At 39.1% G+C, this 22,151-nt stretch overlaps 1 protein-coding gene across 1 annotated transcript in view; it reads left to right on the forward strand.

Annotated features, from left to right (window-relative positions):
• The window catches only part of EPHA6 (EPH receptor A6), a 475,355-nt gene that overhangs the window by 423,150 nt on the left and 30,054 nt on the right, over positions 1–22,151 (forward strand). The window contains exon 14 of the mRNA XM_070750196.1: positions 319–528. Within this exon, the coding sequence (XP_070606297.1) occupies positions 319–528 (210 nt within the window). The remainder of the gene's footprint in view (positions 1–318; positions 529–22,151) is intronic.

The raw sequence follows: 22,151 nt of genomic DNA on the forward strand, positions 1-22,151 counted from the left end.
CCCTAAATTACAATTTCCCATTCCCTTAGCAGCCATTTAGATTATTACTCACCATGTTTATTTATTAAAGTTTATTTAAAAAAATATTTATTAAAGGCGGATGAAAGTTTGGCAATGACATATGACGTCATTGGGCGGGAAAAACCGTGGTATAGGGAAAAAAACCCACAAATTATTTTTTAATTAATATTTTTGAAACACCATGGTATAGACTTTTCGCAAAGTTCGAACCCACGAAAATCGAAGGAACATTGTACTTAGCAAATCTTTGACCAGCACAACATGACAATGTCAACTGAAACTCTATCTTCCTTTCAGAAACACGATGGCCACTTCACAATCATCCAGCTTGTTGGGATGCTTCGTGGAATTGCTTCAGGCATGAAATATCTCTCAGATATGGGTTATGTACATCGGGACTTGGCAGCTCGGAATATTTTGGTAAACAGTAACCTTATGTGCAAAGTCTCTGATTTTGGATTATCACGGGTACTAGAGGATGATCCTGAAGCAGCTTATACAACAACCGTAAGTTTGTTTGAGTTTTTTTTCTAATACAAAAATGTCACCTTGAGGATGAGAATGGAATTTTTAATACATGTACAGCTCTTCCATAGCCTATAATATACAATAGCCGGCTATCAAAATGAGTTTTCCTTCAAAGAAGACAAGCCAAGGAGCAAAATGGGAAACTGCCATTTGCTTCAGTCAGCTTATTTAGGGAATAATTGGCTTACATTAATGGAATGTACACAAGACCAGACTTGCTTCTGGCAAGGTTCTCTACCCATAATAGCTGTAGAACTGGCCACTTCAGCATTTCCTGATAATTCTGTCGCACAGAACTCTTCAATATGCATAAGTTCAACAAATGAAAGAAGTTAATATTCCAGGTATGGAAAGCAGCCACTTCTATAAAGCTGGAGTTTAGCATAATTTCTAAAGCTCTTACGAGTATGGAATTGTAGATGCCATTCTTCCAATAAAGTACCTCCTTCTATACCTATCTGTTGCATAGTCAAAACAAGAACAAGGAGATTTTTAAGCATTCTGAAACGTTTGAATCAATCATTCAATTCCTATAGGCCACCCAAGTCAACCAAGTAACCGTGATTTCCCCCAAAAGATAAAATTCAGCTCCTTTCTCAAGTCCCACCATAAATCAAATGGTGACACTAATTCGCATAATTTTGCAGCTATATAGGGATGTTAACAGTTGTAGTGTAGTTTTTAGAAGAAAACTACCAAAAAATTATACTTCACCATTTCTAGTTATTCCCTATAACACTTTAGTTATGGTTGAACCAATTTTCTCTTTTAATTGCTTGGTTTTCATTGTAGCCAGATTGGTTTCATTTCTCTGTGTGAATATTTTTATTGGATATATTATTTATGTTGACAATAATGATTGATTGATGTAATTTATTGACTCTTTGGCTCTGGCTGGCATAATAGATTAGATTATTGAAAGACTTAGTATTTTGAACTTTTCATGGCATTTGTTATGGCTCTAGCCAAATACCTATTTATACTGCCTTCTGAATTTCTAGAAACATACAATCACCATGCTTTCATGTTAAATTAGTGTTTTATAAGGAACAGGACTAAAGAAATGGCTCATATACCTTAAAATTAGATGAAATTAGATTAAAATTAGATATTATTTTGAAACAATGCCTCAGCCTCAATTCTTATTTATATTTATTTATAATTTGGGGGCTCAGTAAGATTTTTTTCCATTGTGATCAACACTGCTTTAGACTCAGTTATTAATATTTTATTGTGCGGGAGCTATTTGGTTGGATGTGGAATAAGACATGGACTCAAGAGCTGGGTATTATGGGTCACTTTATTTCAATAAATATCAAGGACCTGCAGAGACCACTAAACGGGATGGAATATCCCCAATAAGCTTCCTGGGCAACTATGGGTATAGCTCCTTGCTGAGCAAGGGGAGGGTATCTCGTGTTGAGACTGCAAAAAATTCCTACTCAGCCCCATAAGGCGACCATCAGTCACACTGCAAGTAAGCGGAGGGCAGGCGGGTATTTGCCTTGAGGCTGGCAGGGCAAGAAAAGGAGCGCATGGGTGCCACATCGGCCCTTTTATATGTGACCGCTGCGCTGCCCTGCCAGCCTCCTTTAGTCCCATGCCGGGTACACAAGGCTAACGGACGATCTCGTGCCTTTGTGCGAGATCACCCCCCAACATCCGGCAACAGACAGGGCTGTGTCATTGGCCCCAACGCAAGTGCCGTCCCACCACTGAATCGGCCAGCCTTACGAGTCTGCGGAGAGGGGCGGCATACAAATCTAAATAATAAATAAATAAATAAATAAATAAATAATTCTTTTGATTTGAAAAATACAATTTTTAAGCGCTGGGAAAGTGTAAAATAAAAATAGATATATTGTATATGTTATCTTATGCTTGGCACACCAATATTTATAAAGCATAGAAAAGCAGTCCTCTTTTTAGAGTTTCCTTGATGGAAAATTAAACAGTTATGTATTCCCATACAGATGATTATGATAATAATAATAATAATAATAATAATAATAATAATAATAATAATTTATTAAATTTGTATGTTGCCCCTCTCCGAAGACTCGCAGATATAATATATTGTATTATTCTAGGCCACTATGATTAAAGTCCAATTTTTATAGTTAGAAATACTAGAAATTAAGCAAGGACAACTTCAGGAACGGTAAAATAAATTGCAATTTACATTCTGTAGTACAATAACTACACCCCATAATGTATCTTTACAGATGCTCATTAGAAATGCCCCTGAATTTAAGTATAATGTTCTAGTTGTCCCAATGGCAACTCTAATATTATTTTTTCTGCCCCATGCACATTAAAACCTAGAAAAGTAGAATTGATCTTCAAATGAAATGCTTCCCAGAGAAGTAGCAAGAAATATCTAATATCTTCAGATTTAAAACATATGTTGAAAATTTTTAATCTTTTTCACTTGTTTTGCTGAAATATGGTCCTTGAGAATTTTGGTGAATTAACTCTGATGTTCCTATATAAATAATGGAAGAAGTAGTGTTAAGACATATGTCAGAACAATACCTGTTATTGAGATTAGTTAGACACAAAAAAAGCACAGATGATATCTATATTTAGTTGCACATACTTATTTATTTGTTTATTTATCTGTTTGTTTGTTTGTTTGTTTGTTTGTTTGTTTGTCAAACAATTATAGGGTGATAATTTGTACATATTAAACATTAGATAAGTAATGATAAAAAGTAGACAATAGGACAGGGACAGTAGGCACAATGGTACGCTTACGCACACCCCTTACTGAACCAAAAGAAGTCAATCCAAATCAAAATCTTAAAGAAATATGCTTATACTTATCTTAGCCTAATTTCAAAAACTTCAGAAGCTCTAATCCTGTAAAGATTACTGTATGATTTTCCAGCACTGTAACTGAAATCTTTCTAGTAATTTAATGTGATTGTTTTAATCCAATTAATTAGTGGAACAACATTAAATGTAATTTGGATTCTACAAAACATTACATTTCTAAACTAAGGTTCAAAGTGTAATTTAAGTTCATGAAGTGGCTTGTAGCTCAGTGTTGATTTTTTTCAAAAAGAAACAGCTGGAGAAGATTACCTATTTGGGATGATTAAAGGCTTTAAATCTTTAGTCTACCACAATTCCAGTCATCAGTTTTACAATAAAGTAGACAAATGACTTAGATTGCCTAAAATAGCGTAATAATCTTTATTTGACGAATGACCAACAAAATTTAAAATTTAAACACAAAATTAAAATAAAATGGGTGAGATAAAATATGTTAACAAGTTCTGTGTTTTTTTTACAATATTCTTATATTGTAAAAACACAGAATTTGGCTAGTGCACAACTGATAAAAGATTTAAATCTTTTAGAAAATGACAAGCAGCAGGGAGATTGCCTTACAGCACAGTTTCCAGTCCTTAGCAGTAAATAACTGAGAAATGTGGAGAAGAATAGGATGACTTGTGCTCTCTTCCCCCCTCCCTGAATTTCTAAAAAGCCAATAACTTTTGAGTTGTAGTCTCAATGGACTTGGAAGATGAAGACAAACAATAAAGAGCAGTATTAAAGAAGTAGAACCAAGACATTTGTATATAGAGTAGCTATGCTGGAAGATATCAACACAATAATCACAATGAGATTTGGGACATGAACAAAAAGAGAAAGATGGCAGAAAGCTATTTCAAGGAAGACCACAATAGAAGTGGTTGGGGACTTCTATATTAAATGAGAATAACATTGAAATAAATGAAGAAGAAATAAGTAGAGTTAAGATGGGTACAGATAGGGGAATATAGCAGGCTGCGGAGGTGAACTAAGGTTAGGCTATCATGGCAATTATTAAAAGTTATTTGGAGATAAAGAGGAAAGAAGCCTTGAGAAGGAGAATTACTTAGAGTCAGTTGGAAATACAGTGTTCCCTCGATTTTCGTGGGGGATGCATTCCGAGACCGCCCGCGAAAGTCGAATTTCCACGAAGTAGAGATGCGGAAGTAAATACACTATTTTGGGCTATGAACAGTATCACAAGCCTTCCCTTAACATTTTAAACCCCTAAAGTGCAATTTCCCATTCCCTTAGCAACCATTTAGATCATTACTCACATATGATGTCATCGGGCAGGAAAAACCATGGTATAGCGAAAAAACCCGTAAAGTATTTTTTAATTAATATTTTTGAAAAACCGTGGTATAGACTTTTCGCGAAGTTTGAACCCGTGAAATTCGAGGGAACACTGTATAAGCGATATAATGTAGAAAACACAATTCTATATCAATTTCAGATTTAAGAATCAATTCTAGGATACATGCTAAATGTCTTATGATAAACGGGGATAAGCTTATAGAAGCAGAAAATGTACAATAAAAACAAAGCATCTTGCTATTTACTTAGACAATTTCATTTTTGTAATGCACCACCAATAAACACAGATGATAATGATAAGTCTTTGTCCTGCTGGGATTGTTTCTGCCCCAGAACTCTGTGACACTGTACACCATTTATTATCCACATTATTAATGTGCTGTCAAATATGATTTAATTGTGTGATGTTATCGCATTCATATAGTCTGATTCATCATTGAAGAAACACTAATGACTACAGAATCCATGATGTTGCATGTTCAGTGGATGTGTATTAGCACAATATTCTTATTCCCATCATATTTGTTTGAATGGATTTCAAATCAGCCTTTGGGGAACTGTTCTGAGCACCCCAATTAACAGTCCATTGCCATTACAATTGTTTTGAATATGTATTAATTGAGTTAGTTGTCTATGAGAAGTAGTTGGCAAGCAATGTGAAATAATTGCTTTGTATGCAATTAATTGTTGTTGAACTCAAACAATTTGAGAATAACGTTGTGTGTGTGTGTGTGTGTGTGTGTAACATATTTTTTGCTGATAAGGAAAGGAGGCTAGTAAAGATCTATTTCAAGCTTATTTTGCTCTCATCAGCTAGCCATATCCTGGAAACTGAATTACACAGCCTCACAAACATATTACTTTCCAACGGATTCCAAAGAAACACAATTACCAACCTAATCTAAAAAAAAACACTCCCCAAGAAACGAGACACAAAACAGGAGAACGGCATTGCCCTCCTCCCTTACATCAAAGGCACCACAGATAAAATCAGCAAAAATCTCCACAAACACAATATCAAGACAGTCTTTGGCACTGATCAAAAAAAGCCAACATCTTAAGAAACCCCCAAAACAAGATCCAGCTAGAAAACCAAGGAATTTATGAAATACCATGCAAAATCTGCCCAGCCACATATATTGGACAAACTAATAGGAGAATAAACACATGCATCGCAGAACACAAGAACACAGTCAGAAAAGAAGAAAATACTTCCTCCCTTTTCCAATACCTCAAAACAAAAGGACATGAAATTAATTTTGAAAGAACTAAATTAATTTCCAAAACTGAACACTTCAACAAGAGAATAATTATGGAAGCCATTGAAATAGAGAAGCACCCCTGCAACATGAATAAATGTGATGATACCTCCTGCCTACCAGACATCTGGAAACTAGCTCTAATCAATAAACGAATCCCAGCCACGAAAACTAACTCTGGACCCAGAACAACACAGGACGCCACCACCAATCACCCTCATGAGACCCAAACCAAACCCACCCCACAGACAAAATACAATCACCACCCAGAAGCCAAACCATGATAGCACCTCCAACCGCTGCACCCTCCTCCAACACCCACACAAAGCAAACTGACACACACCATAAACACATAGCCAGACTATAAACTAGGAGCCAAATCAAAACCTGGGATGTTACACCACAGACATACATTACAAAACAGCTGACTAATCTGCAAACATCAACTGCATCAACTACTCAAGGTGTTACCCCATCAACTAATCAGGATGTTACAACACAGCCAACCAACTTGCTTGTAGCAGTTGAACCAGCACTCCACCAGTATTTATAGAGGGACGCCATGCTTTGTTTGCCCTAGCACGAAACTGAAAGCATCAGCCTGAAGATGATGAGTGTAACCTGGTCGAAACATCACCAAGATTCTATCAATCTTACATGGCGAAACATTTTGTGAGTGATCCTGTTCAGTTTTGATTGTGGCCTTATGCCAAGCTCCAATGTAGCCCTTCATTAATTGTCCAGAGTCAGTTAGCCCTTCAAATTGAACTGTTCCCTGTCCTGCGGTAAATGACATCTAAATGATGGTTTGGGAAAAACAATCAATAATTTGTTTTCATATATCCTTGTTTGGAGTGATGAATTCATATAATTTTCAGGACAAAAATAGAGTATCTGTGTTAATAAAAGAAAAAGAAACCAAATTACTTTCAGAAAGGCAGCATTTTAACTTTGTGTAAAGAAAAAAATCCTTAGAATAAATGTTCATGCTATTCAGATTTATAGAAGAAAACTAGGATCTATAGTTTTAAATGGAGCAGAATGATTATATTTAGATAGATTAATACTTGAGATTTAAAAATTCAATATTTTAATTTTACCTTGCAAAAATCCGATTTCAGAGATCATAGTTTATTGAATACTATTATTGAATACCATTACAATACCTTAATTGCAGTAGTGTACTATTTGTTCTGTCATTAAAAATATCTTGCAAATAGATTAATAAAGCTACATTGTCTGGATATCAGCTAATCAATAAGAATAGAGCTGGAAGGGACCTTAGAGGTCTTCTAGTCCAACCATCTTCTCAAGCAGAAGACCTTATACCATTTCAGACAAGTGACTACAGCCTGAAATGGTATAAGGTCACATGATTTTAATTGACCAAAACACAAATACCTGAATAAGATGAACACAGCCTTCAGTTGATTATATTACATTATTCAAGCTCAAAAAATAAATGAATCCTTCATTAGCATTATAATGCATAATATTTCAGTACGTGTTATGTCAAAGCTTTTTCCTCTTTCAATTTTTCATAGATTAAAGAATGGTCATTGGTGATCATCTGCTTAGAAAACAATTTTTCAAAAACATGATTTGAGCATACATCTACACAGACATTTACATCAAAAAGTCTGACTGATTTGACTGTAATAAAAGATGGTGATCATTAGCAAAGTTACAAAATGATGAGATGAATGCTCAAAGGAATAGTTCAGAGACCTGAATGGTAATGGTATTTTGAAGATTAAAATTGAAATACATATTATAATGTTAGTATCCAAGAAAAAAAATGAAAGTCATAACTGAATGTTGAAAAATGAGATGTAACTACAGTCAATATAAATAAAGAAATGATGTGTGGATGTGATTTGCTTATAGAGTAGTTGTGCAATTTGTCTAACGTGTTAAATCCGAATCCGTATCCAATGACTGGGAAATGCGTTTATTATCGTGATTAATAAAGTGTGCCTGGAAAATGCTACATTTCTGTTGACAGGGTATAAAAGGGAATTGTGACCAAATCTGGAAAATACATTGCACTTTTATGATGCAGAGACACTTTGCAAACTATTTCTTTTCTCTTTACAAAAGACAGAAGGTATAATGGGGAAAGTATAAATATAAGAATTTTGATTGTTGAATGAAGTAAAACATGCTTACAAATAATGCTTAACAAATAATGTAGTTTAACATTCAAATTTGTGATGTCTGTCTGACTGGTTTGCTTAAGATAAATGAAAGAAATATTTGTTGTGTTTCAAGAGATATATTCACTGGACACATAAATGCTCATGCACTTTTATGTATTAAATGAGAATGGAACGGAATGGAATAGAATACGTTGAAAGTTTTCTAGCCCAATCCCCTGCTGAAGCAGGAGATCTTATGCCATTTCAGACAAAGGGTTGTACAATCTTTTCTTTAAAATCTTCAGTGATGGAGCACCTACAACTTCTGAAGGCAAACCGTTCCACTAATTGATTATTCTAAGTGTCATGAAATTCTTTCATTGATTGGTTTCCATTTCTTTGGCTTACTATTTTTTCTCTTTCTTCTCTACTTTGTATTGAACCACTTATCCTGCAAAGGTGATAGTATTAAAGTATGTGTGTATGTATGCCGGCATGCACCACTGAATCATCAGCTAAGTGATCTGGCCCCCTTGTCCCAGATTTAGCTGAAAGGAAAATACCGTTAGGACCTGCATTGTTAGGGCCTACTCCCCAGTCAGAGTTTAATGGCTGTCATCTGCGCTAATTGGTCCACATGGTGCTGCCATTTTCTCCCATCCCTACCCTATTATTATTCCCTGTGGTCGTACTAGGCATGATATGTTGTACCATCAGAAGTTTATCTATGCAGGCCTGCCAATCACCCTCTCCTAATTGGCCTAGTGTTCCTTATTATTTATTAGATTTGTATGCCGCCCCCTCTCCGAAGACTCGGGGTGGCTCACAACAACAGTAAGTACAGTAAACAATGATACAAATCCAATTAATAAAAGTAGAATTAAAACTCCTTAATATTAAAACAATCAATACTACACAGTCATACCATTCTCAAGTGCTATAGTCAGAAAAGAGGGGGGAGTTAATCCCCCCATGCCTGGCAACATAGGTGAGTCGTTAACATCTTGAGGAAGATGGGGAGGGTGGGGGCAATTCGAATCTCCAGGGGGGAGTGGATTCCAGAGGGCCGGGGCCGCCACAGAGAAGGCTCTTTCCCTAGGTCCCGCCAGATGACATAGTTTAGTCGACTGGACCCAGAGGAAGCCAATTTTGTGGGACCTAATTGGCCACTGGAATTCATGCAGCAGAAGGCGGTCCCGTAAGTATTCTAGTCCGATGCCATGTAGGGATTTATAGGTCATTACCAACACTTTGAATTGTGACTGGAAACTGATCGGCAGGCGTACCTAGGGAGGCCCATGGTAGCTCGCGCGGCCGCATTCTGCATGATCTGAAATTTCTGAACACTCTTCAGAGGTAGCCCCATGTAGAGAGCGTTGCAATAGTCGAATCTTGAGGTGATGAGGGCATGAGTGACTGTGAGCAAAGACTCCCTGTCCAAATAGGGCTGCACCTGGGCAAATGCCCTCCTCGCCACAGCTGAAAGATGGCGTTCTAATGTTAGCTGTGGATCGAGGAGGATGCCCAAATTGCGGACCCTCTCCAAGGGGGTCAGTAATCCCCTCCCCAGGGTAATGGCTGGATAGATGGGATTATCCTTGGGAGGCAGAACCCGCAGCCACTCCGTCTTATCAGGGTTGAGTTTGAGCCTGTTGACACCCATCCAGACCCTAACAGCCTCCAGGCACCAGCACATCACTTCCACCACTTCACTGACTGGTGAATATATAGGTGGTGGTGAATATATATTATATAGGATTTAGGGCCGGTTATTTCAATGTATATACCAGATCATTTATTGAGAATGTTCTTATATTACTGGGCTGTTCAATTCTTTCTTGTTAGAGGTGTTAGGATGTAATCTGTTGAGGACTGATCAGAGCTTACGACACATTAGCAGTTCAGCAGAGCTTTTCCCTGTGGTCGTACTAGGCATGATATGTTGTACCATCAGAAATTTATCTATGCAGGCCTGCCAATCACCCTCTCCTAATCGGCCTAGTGTTCATTTGCTGCTCTAACTGTTCTAGCCCATTCCCTCTTGGGTGAAATGGGACGACTAGTGTATGTTTAATTCCTAAACCTGCTAGAAATCCCTCAAAGTGTATAGCAGTGAGTTGGATCCCATTGTCTGACATTACAGTCTCTGACAGCCCATGTGCCACAAACAGTTTTTTAATACTTTAATTACAGCATCAGTTGTAGTGATAGACATTAGTGCTATTTCAAGCCATTTTGAGCATGCATCTATTATTATAATGAATGTTTGCCCATAACATGGACCCACTAAATCATACAAGACCATGGGGCCTTTGGTTGTTCCCACTCAAGTACAGGCAATTTGGGAGGGGATGCCTTGGATTCCTGGCATAGAGCACACCCTCCGATCCATTCCTCTATGTGTTTGTCCATGTTGGGCCACCACACATAGCTCCATGCCAGTGCCTTCATCCTAACCATCCTGGGTGCTCCTCATGTAGTGCCCTTAGAATAGCCTCTCGTAACAACAGGGAAGCAAAGATGCAGCAAACCCTCCCCCCCTTGCAATATTTCATGTTGCCTCTGTGCATACAGTTTAAGTTCAGGCTTAACTGGTCCTTGTGCCCCCGCCTCCCACACCCAGTTCAAAATGGTGTGGAAATCAATGCTTTTTGTGGTTTCAGCTGCAACTTCAGCCAACGTGATCAGGTCCGGTACTGCCCAGTCAAATAGAGTGGGGTCATCCACTAAGTCTGGGAAGGGGCAACGGCTCAGCACATCTGCATGGCCCATGGATTTATCTAGTCGATTAATTAGTTTATAAGAATAGGCAGAAAGGAATAGCAACCATTTAGTTAGTCTTGGGAGAAGTGAGACCAGAGTGGGCCTGTCTCCTGCTATTAGCCCTAATAAAGGGCTTATGGTCAGTGACCAGCACAAAGTCTCTTCCAAAATGTTATTTGTGGAACCGCTTGACCCCTGCTAGGGTGGCAAGCACTTCCCAGTCCAGTGGGCTGTAGTTTTTCTTGGCATTCGAAAGGGTCCTGGAGAAGTAAGCAATGGGAGCCTTGTGGCCATTTGATGACTCAGTACAGACCCCATTCCAAAAGGTGATGCATCGCACACTAAAACAACCAGCAAAGTTTCATAAAATTGAATTAGGAAACTATCTTCAGAAAGGAGGTTTTTTTATTGCTTGTCATGCATGGTCCTGCACCTGACCCCAAATATAGGTGTCTTTTTTGGATAGTAGATTGTGTATAAGTTCAGCGATGATAGCTTTATCATTCAGGAAAATGCTGTAAAAATTCAATAGCCCCAGTAATGATTGTAGTTCAGACCTGTTGGTGGGCACTGGGGCTTCCCTAATCACCCTGAGTTTATTTTTGGTGGGATACAATCCAGATCCATTGATCCAATACTCCAGGAATTCTACTTTTGGTACCCCAATATGACACTTGCTTGCTTTAATCAGCCCTGCAGCCCTGAATCTAGTGAGCACCTCTTCAAGCCTCTCCCTTAGTTGTACTTTACCCTTGGTTGTTATTAGTGCATTGTTGAAGTATGGGACGACACCTGGCAGTTTCCTTAGAACTCTTTCCATTGTGTGTTGGAAAATACCCCAGGCCATGCTGACACCAAATTGGAGTCTATTACATTTAAATATGCAACTATCATCTGCACCTCAGCAGTCTTGAGATTGACAGGAAGTTGTTAATATGCCTGTGCAAGATCTAGCTTTGCAAAAATGGAGCTCGGGCCTAGTGTATGCAGTAAATGTTGGACCACAGGCACTGGATATACACTCTGTTGAAGGGCTTTGTTGATTGTGCATTTATAGTCAGCGCATATGTGAATAGACCCATCACTTTTTATGGAAGTTACTATTGGTGTTTGCAACCTCGCATGGTTGATCAGTTCTTACACTCCCTGACTTATTAAGTTATCTATCTCTTAGTCGATTTTTGCTTTTTAAGTGCAAAGGGAATCCTGTGAGGTTTCATTCTAATTGGAGGTATCTTGGGGTCTAAGCTAAATGAAATTGGGGTGCCCACATACATTCCTTGGGTCATAAACATATCAGAATTCATGCAGGAGATCATCATATTTGGCATTCAGGGCATTGATAGTAGTCACGTTCCTAGTCACCTCCATCCTGAGCACTCTGAACCAGTCGAGCCCCAGTAGGCTAGGCAGTTGGCCGTGGACAATTGTTAGTAGTAGGCTTTCCTCCTGGTCACTGAACTTCACAGTGACCTCTCAGTACCCCAAAACTGGAATCTGGTTCCCTGGATAATTAGAAGTAGTGGCTGAGTAACTTCCAGCGGGTGGAAGGACCATATTGCGGTTTCCTGTAGCAGTCTTTGTTCTGATTCCCATTGCAGTCTTTGTTCAGATTCAAATTTGGCACCACACACCTTCCAGCCACACTGGTTGCTTGGAAGAAATACTCTTCAGTATCCCACCTTCATCACCAAATATTGGGTCCCAACACTGAAGAGGCAGGAGGTTTGTGGAGTGACTTCAGTTCTTTATTAGTTATAGTGAATAATTTCAGCAAAAGCTCTAGTGGAGGCCTCAGTTTAAACAGAGTGCCCCAGCAGAGAGAAACCAATCGGCAACAAGTACCTTTAATCAATAGAGGGAACTGGACTGTAAACAGCTCAGCTAACATGCAAATCCTAGAAAACAACATTTAGAACAAAAGCAAACTATGTTGTTTGAATTGAACTTAATTCCTTAATTCCAAAATCGTTCTGCCGGCGTGTCTCAACCGCCCGTAATTACAGGGTAATTAGTCCAGGAAGACACACACCACACGATAAAAGGAAAACCCAAAAGTTTTTATAAACAGAAAAACAGAAACAGTTCCCTTTTTAAATGTCAAAGGGATTTTCTGGTACACACAAGTCACAGGTTAAATGCAGTCCAAATGCTCACCCAATAACTGGGAAATTTAGTCCAATTCTAAAGTCCAGAGAGTCCACACACACAATCCTGAACAGCAAAAACCACGATCTTGATGAAACAATGAATCAGATAAACTGCCATGAGGCTAAAATACCAGGCTGCACTTTTATCTGTAGCACTAATTACAGAAGCCCCACCCAACCACAGGTGACCTCATTTTCTCTTGTAATAATCCTTCAGTTGTTGTCTCCTATGCATCACTCTACGCATGCGTGGATGTGTCATTAATTCTTGTTCAGAATCCAGGGATGATACAGATCTCCTCCTGGGCTGCCTACCAAACTCCCCTCTTCCCTGTCACACACGCTTCCTTGATCAGAGGAGACTTCGTCGTCAGATTCTACTGGGAGCAAAACAGGCCTGCAGCATGTGGATGTCTCCCCCACATCCACCTGCACATTCCTTGGGGCAGGAGCTGGGCCAGAGCTAACCACAACACAAAATAATGTAGTTTTTTGGCAGCAAGAAGTTCAGAGATGGTCTGTCACTGTATTGTTCCAGGATATTTTCTCCAACTTTGCAATTCAGCTTGCATCTCTACATTTTATAATGTTTTCTTGTCCAAGATTAACAAAGTCCAATTCTGCTTTGCTTTCTGAGTTCAGCCATGGTCAGCTAAGTGCTGCAGTCTTACTGGGTAAAATAAGATAATGCAAGGCTAGATTTTGCAAACTCCATATTCTAGTAGTTTAAATAATGTCAGGGGTAAGAAAGCCAGTTCATCTCAGAGAATAAAAATCCTCAAGATGAAGCATACTGCTGTCACATGCTCCTGGTCCTGCCTGGAAAGCTAATAACTCCTGCATGAATCTGAAGCAGATATCATGCTTCACTTGGAACACTTTCAAGTGGCAGTTCTGCCTAGTTTTAATTCTACCATTGGTTTAAAGTGAAACCTAATGTTTATTATCCCTTAGCAAAAAGCACAATTACTCATATTCACCCTGCCTAAAAGATTTCATGCATTGACTGTTTGTATCAGTTCATTCTTAGTAGCTGTTCTGTCGGGCTCTCTGGTAGAATCCTCCCAAAAATTCATAGGTACAAATTTCAGACACACACACGTTTGAAAATTCAAAACAATGTTCTTTATAATGAAAATTCCCTTAACCTAAGCCCTCTTTTGGTATAGCAAAGAGCACTTGTTTCCAAACAAACTGATAATTTATACAAGTTCCTTATCAGTCCTGTGATACTTAGCTTGCTGCTGTGAAGCAATTCACAGTCCTTCTTCTTTCACAAGGTGAAACACACTTTGCTCTGGTTTAGTTTCAAAGCAGGGGAAAATCAGCACTCAAAAAGTCAAAGTCAGTAAGGCAGTCATGAAACACAACAAACAATCAGATAATCCTCCACAATGGCCAAACCCACAGGCTGCTATTTATAGCAGCCTCATTAATTACCACAGCCCCACCCAACCACAGGTGGCCTCATTTTCTTTGATAATAATCTCTCAGTTGTTGTTGCCTATGCATACATGCATGGCTGTATCATTAACTCTTATTCTGAATCCAAGGAGGAGCTAGATAATTGATCTCTTTCTGAGCTGTCTGCCACACTCTCCTCCTCCCTGTCACTCATGTCTTCTTGGTCAGAGGAGCCTTCATCATCAGATTCCACCAGGGGCAAAACAGGCCTGCAGCATGTGGATGTCTCCCCCACATCCACAGTCCTTGGGGCAGGAGCTGGGCCGGAGCTAACCACAACAATTTATTATCACTTAGCAAAAAGCACAATTACTCAGATTCACCCTGCCTAAAAGATTTCATGCATTGACTATTTGTATCAGTTCATTCTTAGTAGTGAGGAACATTTTCATCTGACTGAAATTTACAATAAGAAAAGCTGTAAAAAAATTCTGTATTACTCCGAGGGAATCAAAGTATCAAATTAAAAATCAAAGTATTGGTGTAACCAAATATATCTTGTTAATAGTAATATAAAAGTAACATAGGTGAAGCCCTGAAAACCTATCTTACTTTTTTTAAAATTAAATTCATCTTCTTTTTATATTTTCATTAGGCTCACAGGATGCAATAACTGTGTAATAAACAATTACATATATTATTTCCATTGTGGTAACTTCAAGATGTCTGTACACATTATTTCTGATTCTTCCTGTAATCCATTAAAATAAGATTGTATTAATTAGTTCTGATAAATAATGGATGGTTGTAATTCATGCTAAAGATGCATGTGTTAGTCTACTCTGTTTTGTTTTTACATAATGAAATACAGCTACGCTGGAGACACAGTGAGCTGGATCCAGGCTGTTTGTCACAGCTAGAACCAACTAAAATCAGACTGAAAAGTTACAGCTGTTTCATTTCATTCTTTTGGATTTCAATGCGCTTAGGCATTAAGTGATTTATTCTGAATCTAGCCTAAGGGTGACTAAAAATTATGGCTATAGTCCAATACAGAATCGGAAACAATGGATTTAACTGTGCCTGTTTCTTTTTTCGATTGCCTCATTCAAGCAAATCTGCCCTATATATGTCACAGATACACTTTTTGTTGTCAAATTAAAATAAAATTAAGTTCAATTTTAGCAAAAAAAATTAATGCTTTGAGTTTTATATTTGTCAGTAAATGAACAGTTTTGTACTGTCAAGTTATTGAAGAATAAATATTGTTTGTTGCCTTTGACTGCCCTCCAGTGGCTGAACTGAAATTGCACTTTTTTCCAGAAAAAACAGTATTTCTATCCATTTGGGATTAGCAGACACAAATACTGTACTTGCTTTTCGTATGGAAAGATAAATTTAATGAACACCTTTATTGCAAATTAGTGTAATACTTTATTTATATGATTTTAAATAAAGGTATTCGTTTCACGCAAATTTGAATTTTTAAATAACCTGCACAGATACAATTATGAGCATAATTTTTACAAAAAGCTGAAGTATTGAATGTGAAACATTACCAGTTTTCTCAGTAACCAGAAACTAATCTTATTAATTGATCTTGGTATGATAATCAGCAAAGGATGCCCTGATTTAATTTAAATACAATATTTATATCTCTTTATCAAACATAGCATTCTGTCATGGTAGATAAGAAACTTAATTTATTACTCTTCTCTGATCTTGAGGATGTTGTGGATGCATTATAATTACTCCATGCTTTATGATCATCAGTTACCCATCAGGAAATTCAGAATTCTCCTAAAAATGTACTATAAATTTCAGTTCAGTATTGCTTCTTATTGTATATATTGTACAATAATGTATAGATTGTATAGCCAAATGGTCTCATATAGTTCCATTATTGATCAAAACCACTTAGTGACATTATTTCATTCTGATGGTACTCTTCCATAGAACTATGTAAGTGGCTTCACAATTCACTTCTAAGTTCACAGTTTTTTGGTTTTGGTAATCACAGATCAATTGCAAACAGGACAGAAATGTTGCCCGCCCCCCTTTTTAATAAATTATCTATATTTGGTAAAATTTGGAATCTACCAAGTTTTACCACATCTCTTCTGATCTATGGTCTTTCATTGTTTAGCCGTGTTTTCTGCTCTTGCGGCTGGTGACAATACTCAAAAATGGGGGTTCTGAATTATGTATATATATTTTTTATTTATTTTTATTTATTGGATTTGTATGCCGCCCCTCTCCGGAGACTCGGGGCGGCTAACAGCAATAATAAGATAGCGTACAATAATAATCCAATAATAAAAAAGATTAAAAACCCATTAATATAAAAACCAAACATACATACAGACATACCATGCATAAAATTGTAAAGGCCTAGGGGGAAAGAGTATCTCAATTCCCCCATGCCTGGCGGCAGAGGTGGGTTTTAAGTAGCTTATGAAAGGCAAGGAGGGTGGGGGCAATTCTAATCTCTGGGGGGAGTTGGTTCCAGAGGGCAGGGCCGCCACAGAGAAGGCTCTTCCCCTGGGTCCCGCCAAGCGGCATTGTTTAGTTGACGGGACCCGGAGAAGACCCACTCTGTGGGACCTAACTGGTCGCTGGGATTCGTGCAGCAGAAGGCGGTCCCTGAGATAACCATATTTATCTGTGTTTGTTTTTAAGTGTGTATGCATACATGCTTCAAGTTTTTGAAACATACCCCTAGGACCATCAAACTGATAGATTTCCTACTCTTAACTTAGCATTTGAATATAGCAAGGTTATCCAGTTATCCACAAGCTACTTCTTCGGAAGTATGAGTAGCGCATGGGCCAGGGTGGCACTAGCTGTAGTTCAGCAGTTCAGATCTCACCACTGGCTCAAGGTTGACTCAACCTTCCATCCTTCCAAGGTGGGTAAAATGAGGACCCAGATTGTCGGGGCAATATGCTGATTCTGTAAACCACTTAGAGAAGGCTGTAAAAGCACTATGAAGTGATATATAAGTCTAAACAAAAAGCTGCTTCTTTCCAAGAACAAATGTCAATCCAAAAAACCACAAAAAATAAAAATACACCCCAAAAACCACAAAAGATAGAAGAGGAAAGGATTTTAAGTATTTCTAATTTTCTTCCATATTGCCATACTTCAAATAACTTGAGAACAGTTTGTGTGAGATTTTTTTTTTTAATTAGAAAAGGGAAGGTGATAATTTCCTGCTGAGGTTAGACTTTAGGATGTTACTCCCCCACCGCAGGGAGGTGGAGATAGTTCCCTCTAAGCTGAGCAGTGAGCAATCGCTCACTTAAAAATCATCATCAACTCAAGAGTTTTCCAAACTAGCCCAGAAGCCGAGAGGGAAAGAGTGAGAGAGAGGGAAGGAGAGAGAGAGGAAGAGAGAGAAACAGATAGAAAAAAGAGAGGAAGGAAAAGAGAAAGAAAAAGAATGAGAGTAAGGAAGAGAGAAAGAAAATCAAAATCTAGTTTGAAACTAGCTCAACTATTTAAGTGGCATTTTGATATTGATAGAGTTGCCCTATTATGAGCTCACTGTTATAGACACACAGTAGAGTATTTTATTTTGAAATTCTCTGAGGCAAAACAGGGTGGGTTTTTTATTTGTTTGTTTGTTGTTTGTTTGTTTGTTTATTTGTTTATTTATTTATTTATTTATTATTTCTGTGCCGCCCAGTCCCAAAGGGACTGCCGCTCAGACACTATACTTTTCCGCCCACCCCCCAAAAAAATGAGAGGGAACACTGGAGGTGGAGCCGATTAAGTAGTTTCACCTCAGACACCTAAGGGACCCTGAAGGGTTCCAGAAGTAGCTTTGGGTGATACCTAGTCCATAATTCAGTTGAGTCCCTGATGGCTGCCTGGAATATCAAGGCATCAAGGGCACTGGACCAGATTGCATGTTTGTGACCTCTCCACGACGATGGATCCAGGAAAGCTCCCTGGTTTACCGAGGAGCTCTGGGAGATGAAACGCCAGAAGAGCCATTTAGAGTGATGCTCGAGGACCAGTAAATCCAAGTCTGACCAAACATTTTTAAGAGCCTTTATTACAACTTAGTGGCAATACGGGCGACAAAATGTTCACATTTTTCCGCACTTATTGTATCCACTGATTCACGCCCAGCCACCCTATTTAGAGTAACTCGTTCCCTCTTTAATATAGGGGGAATGAAGGAGCCCCTGCAGGGCAGTTTGCACAGTTTCTATCAGATAAAGTTGCTCAGATTTGGACAGACCTGGACTCTGATTGGACAATTCCAACCAAGATGACAGGGGCAAGTCTTAGTTCTATTACTGTATATGGGATGAATTTGAGCCTGTGACTCCTAGGAAGTACACACGGTTGTGGGAGAAATGAGTTCCTCTACTTGTTTGTTGGACCTGTGCCCCTCCTGGCTGGTTTTGGCCAGCAGGAAGGTGACACCAGGCTGGCTTCAGGCTTTAGTTAACTCATTCTTTAGCAAGGGGTCCTTCCCGTAACCATTAAAGGAGACAGTGGTGAGACCCCTTCTCAAAAAGTCTTCCCTGGATCCAGCTGAATTAAAGAACTTTCATCCAGTCTCCAACCTTCACTTTGTAGGAAAGGTTGTAGAGAAAGTGATGGCATTTCAACTCCTATGGTCATTAGATGAAATGGATTATCTGGACCCTTATCAATCTGGCTTTAGACCTGACTATAGCACAAAAACTGCTTTGATCATGCTGATGGATGATCTCTGGCGAGCCCGAGATAAGAGTCATTCCTCTATCTTGGTGGTACTTGACCTCTCAGAGGCTTTCAATACCATTGACCATGGTATCCTTCTGGGACAACTAAGAGAGCTGGGAGGCACCATGCTGCAATGGTTTTCCTTCTGTCTGGTCATTCACAGTCGTGTTGGCAGGAGGATATAGGTCGAGCCCTAGACCCCTTGTTTGCAGAGTGCCTCAGGACTCGGTCCTCTCTCCCCTCCTACTTAATATCTACATGAAACCACTGGGGGAGGTCATCCAAAATTTTGGGGTGAGGTATCAGCAATATGCTTATGATACCACCCCACATCAGTTCAGTGAAGTAGTGGACGTGATGTGCCTGGAAGTTATGAGGTTCTGGATGGGTGTCAACAAGCTCAGATCTAACCTAGACAAGACTGCCTCCTAAAGACTGAATCAACTGTCCATCCTTGGCTCTAGAGAGGGAGAAATTGTCCCTCTCAGAACCAGTCCACAATTTGGGTGTTCTTCCTAGACCCACAGCTAAGATTAGACCAACATCTAACAGCTGTGACTAAGAGAACCTTTGCACTGGTTCATCTGCTGCACCAATTGTGACCCTACTTGGATCAGGAGGCTCTCCTCACAGTCACTCATGCTCTTATCACCTTACAGTTGGATTATTGCAATGCATTCTATATGGGGCTACCCCTGAAGTGGGTTCAGACACTACAATTGGTCCAGAATACAGCTGCACGAGTGATTGTGGGTGCACCTAGGTACAGTCACATTATACCAATCCTCTGACAGCTGCACTGGCTCCCTATTGGTCTCTGAGCTCAATCCAAGGTTTTGGTTATTGCCTTTAGAACCCTACATGGTTCAGGGCCAGGTTATCTTCAAAACTGCCTTCTACCTCATAGTTCCCAATGACCTGTAAGATCCCACAGAGTTGGTCTTCTCCAGGTCCCATCAGCTAAACAGTGTCGGATGGCGGGCCCGCGGGGGAAGGGCCTTCTTTGGGGCTGCCCTGGCTCTCTGGAACCAACTACACACTGAGATCCGGACTGCCCCCACTCTATTGGCCTTCCAGAAAGCATTGAAGACCTGGTTTTTCTGGCAGGCTTGGGACCTCACAATTGCGAGGTCCAGCCTAAATGATATGTATATATGTTATTTTTAACTGTTTTTTAGTCTTTTATGATGTTTTTAAATGTATTTTCTATATCCTTAAAAGCCACCCAGAATCCTTCAAGAGTTGGGCGGTATAGAAATACAATAAATTTAATTTAATTTAATTAAGAATGCAAGCTACTGAGAATCTGTTTTGAATGCAGCAACATAAAGATATGTTTAATTAATTAAATGCAAACATCTCTAAATCTTCAATTTCACACTACCCATTTTTAGCCAACAGAAAAGTCAAAGTGCTTATATTTATGTATTTTTTGCTTGTAACTTGCTTTGTGTAAACAATCCAAAGTGACAACTATTAGGTAGTTCAAAGGTTCCCCTATCTAGTCATGTCCAATTCTACAAGATGGATCTCCATTTCCATTTTGTCCAAAGATATATACATGATAATGTAACCAACATGATTATACGTTGATGCACACAGAATGCTGTTACCTTCCCACAAAGTGGTACCTATTTATCTATTCACATTTGCATGTTTTCTAACTGCTGGGGCACGTAACAGAAGCTCACCCCATAATGCAGCTCTCAGATCTCGAACCCGAACTGTCACCTTTCAGCTGAAAGCTTGGTGTCTTTAACTGCTGAGCCATTAGGTAGCTTAAAAATAGCATTATGAAATTTGCTTTCAGTTATTGATGGCAATACTTTCTTAGTCTGATAAATATCAATTTATGGATGTTTGAGTTATCAGATTAAGAATGTATTGCCATCACTATATTGAATGTAAATGAGAAGGTTTTTGTAATGAAGCTAAAGAAGTGTAAAATGCTGTAATATATAATACTGATGCCAAAACTAAATGACTTAATAGAGAAAATGAAAGCTTATTTTTAATTTATCATAAATTATTAAATTTTAAAAATGTACAGAATGCATATAAAGCTTTTTAAAGATTTTGCTAAATGGGTACTATCAAAAGCTATGGATCGAGGAAGAATCCTTCTCATAAAGTATTTAGCAAATTTTCTAATTGCTACTTTAAATAAATATTTGAAATCCATTGTTAATTCATTAGTTACATCTTTTTTAAAAAACATACAGTTGTCGTCATTATTGTACACTTCAAAAATTTCTGCCACTTGTCTTAAATGGTGTAGAGCTGTTATGGTGAACCTATGGCATACGTGTCACAAGTGGCATGCAGAGCCATATCGGTAGGCATGTGAGCTCAGGTTTAGCATGCATCAGCTGATTTTCGGGCTTTCTGGGCCCATTAGAAGTTAGGAAACAGTCTCTTTCCAGCCTCTGGAGGGGGTAGACAAGACCTGTTTTTTGTTTTCTTTAAGTTCCAGAGCCCAGGTTCATCTGGTGCACCAGTTGCGGCCCTACTTGGACAGGGAGTCATTGCTCACAGTCGCTCATGCCCTCATCACCTCGAGGTTCGATTACTGCAACGCTCTCTACATGAGGCTACCCTTGAAAAATGTTCGGAAACTTCAGATCGTGCAGAATGCTGCCGCGAGAGCCATCGTGGGGCTCCCTTGATTCGCCCACGTTTCTGCAACACTCTGTGGCCTACATTGGCTGTCGATCAGTTTCCGGTCACAATTCAAAGTGTTGGTAATGACCTTTAAAGCCCTACATGGCAGTGGACCAGAATACCTCCAGAACCGCCTTCTACCACACGAATCCCAGCAGCTGATAAGGTCCCACAGAGTTGGCCTTCTCCGGGTCCCATCGACCAAACAATGTCATTTGGCGGGCCCCAGGAGAAGAGCCTTTTCTGTGGCAGCGCCGGCCCTCTGGAATCAACTCCCCCCAGAGATTAGAAGGGCCCCCACCCTCCTTGTCTTTCGCAAATTACTTAAGACCCACCTATATCGCCAGGCATGGGGGAACTAAGACATC

The sequence above is a fragment of the Erythrolamprus reginae genome, chromosome 4 (genome assembly GCF_031021105.1).
Source record: "Erythrolamprus reginae isolate rEryReg1 chromosome 4, rEryReg1.hap1, whole genome shotgun sequence".
Lineage (NCBI taxonomy): Eukaryota > Metazoa > Chordata > Lepidosauria > Squamata > Dipsadidae > Erythrolamprus > Erythrolamprus reginae.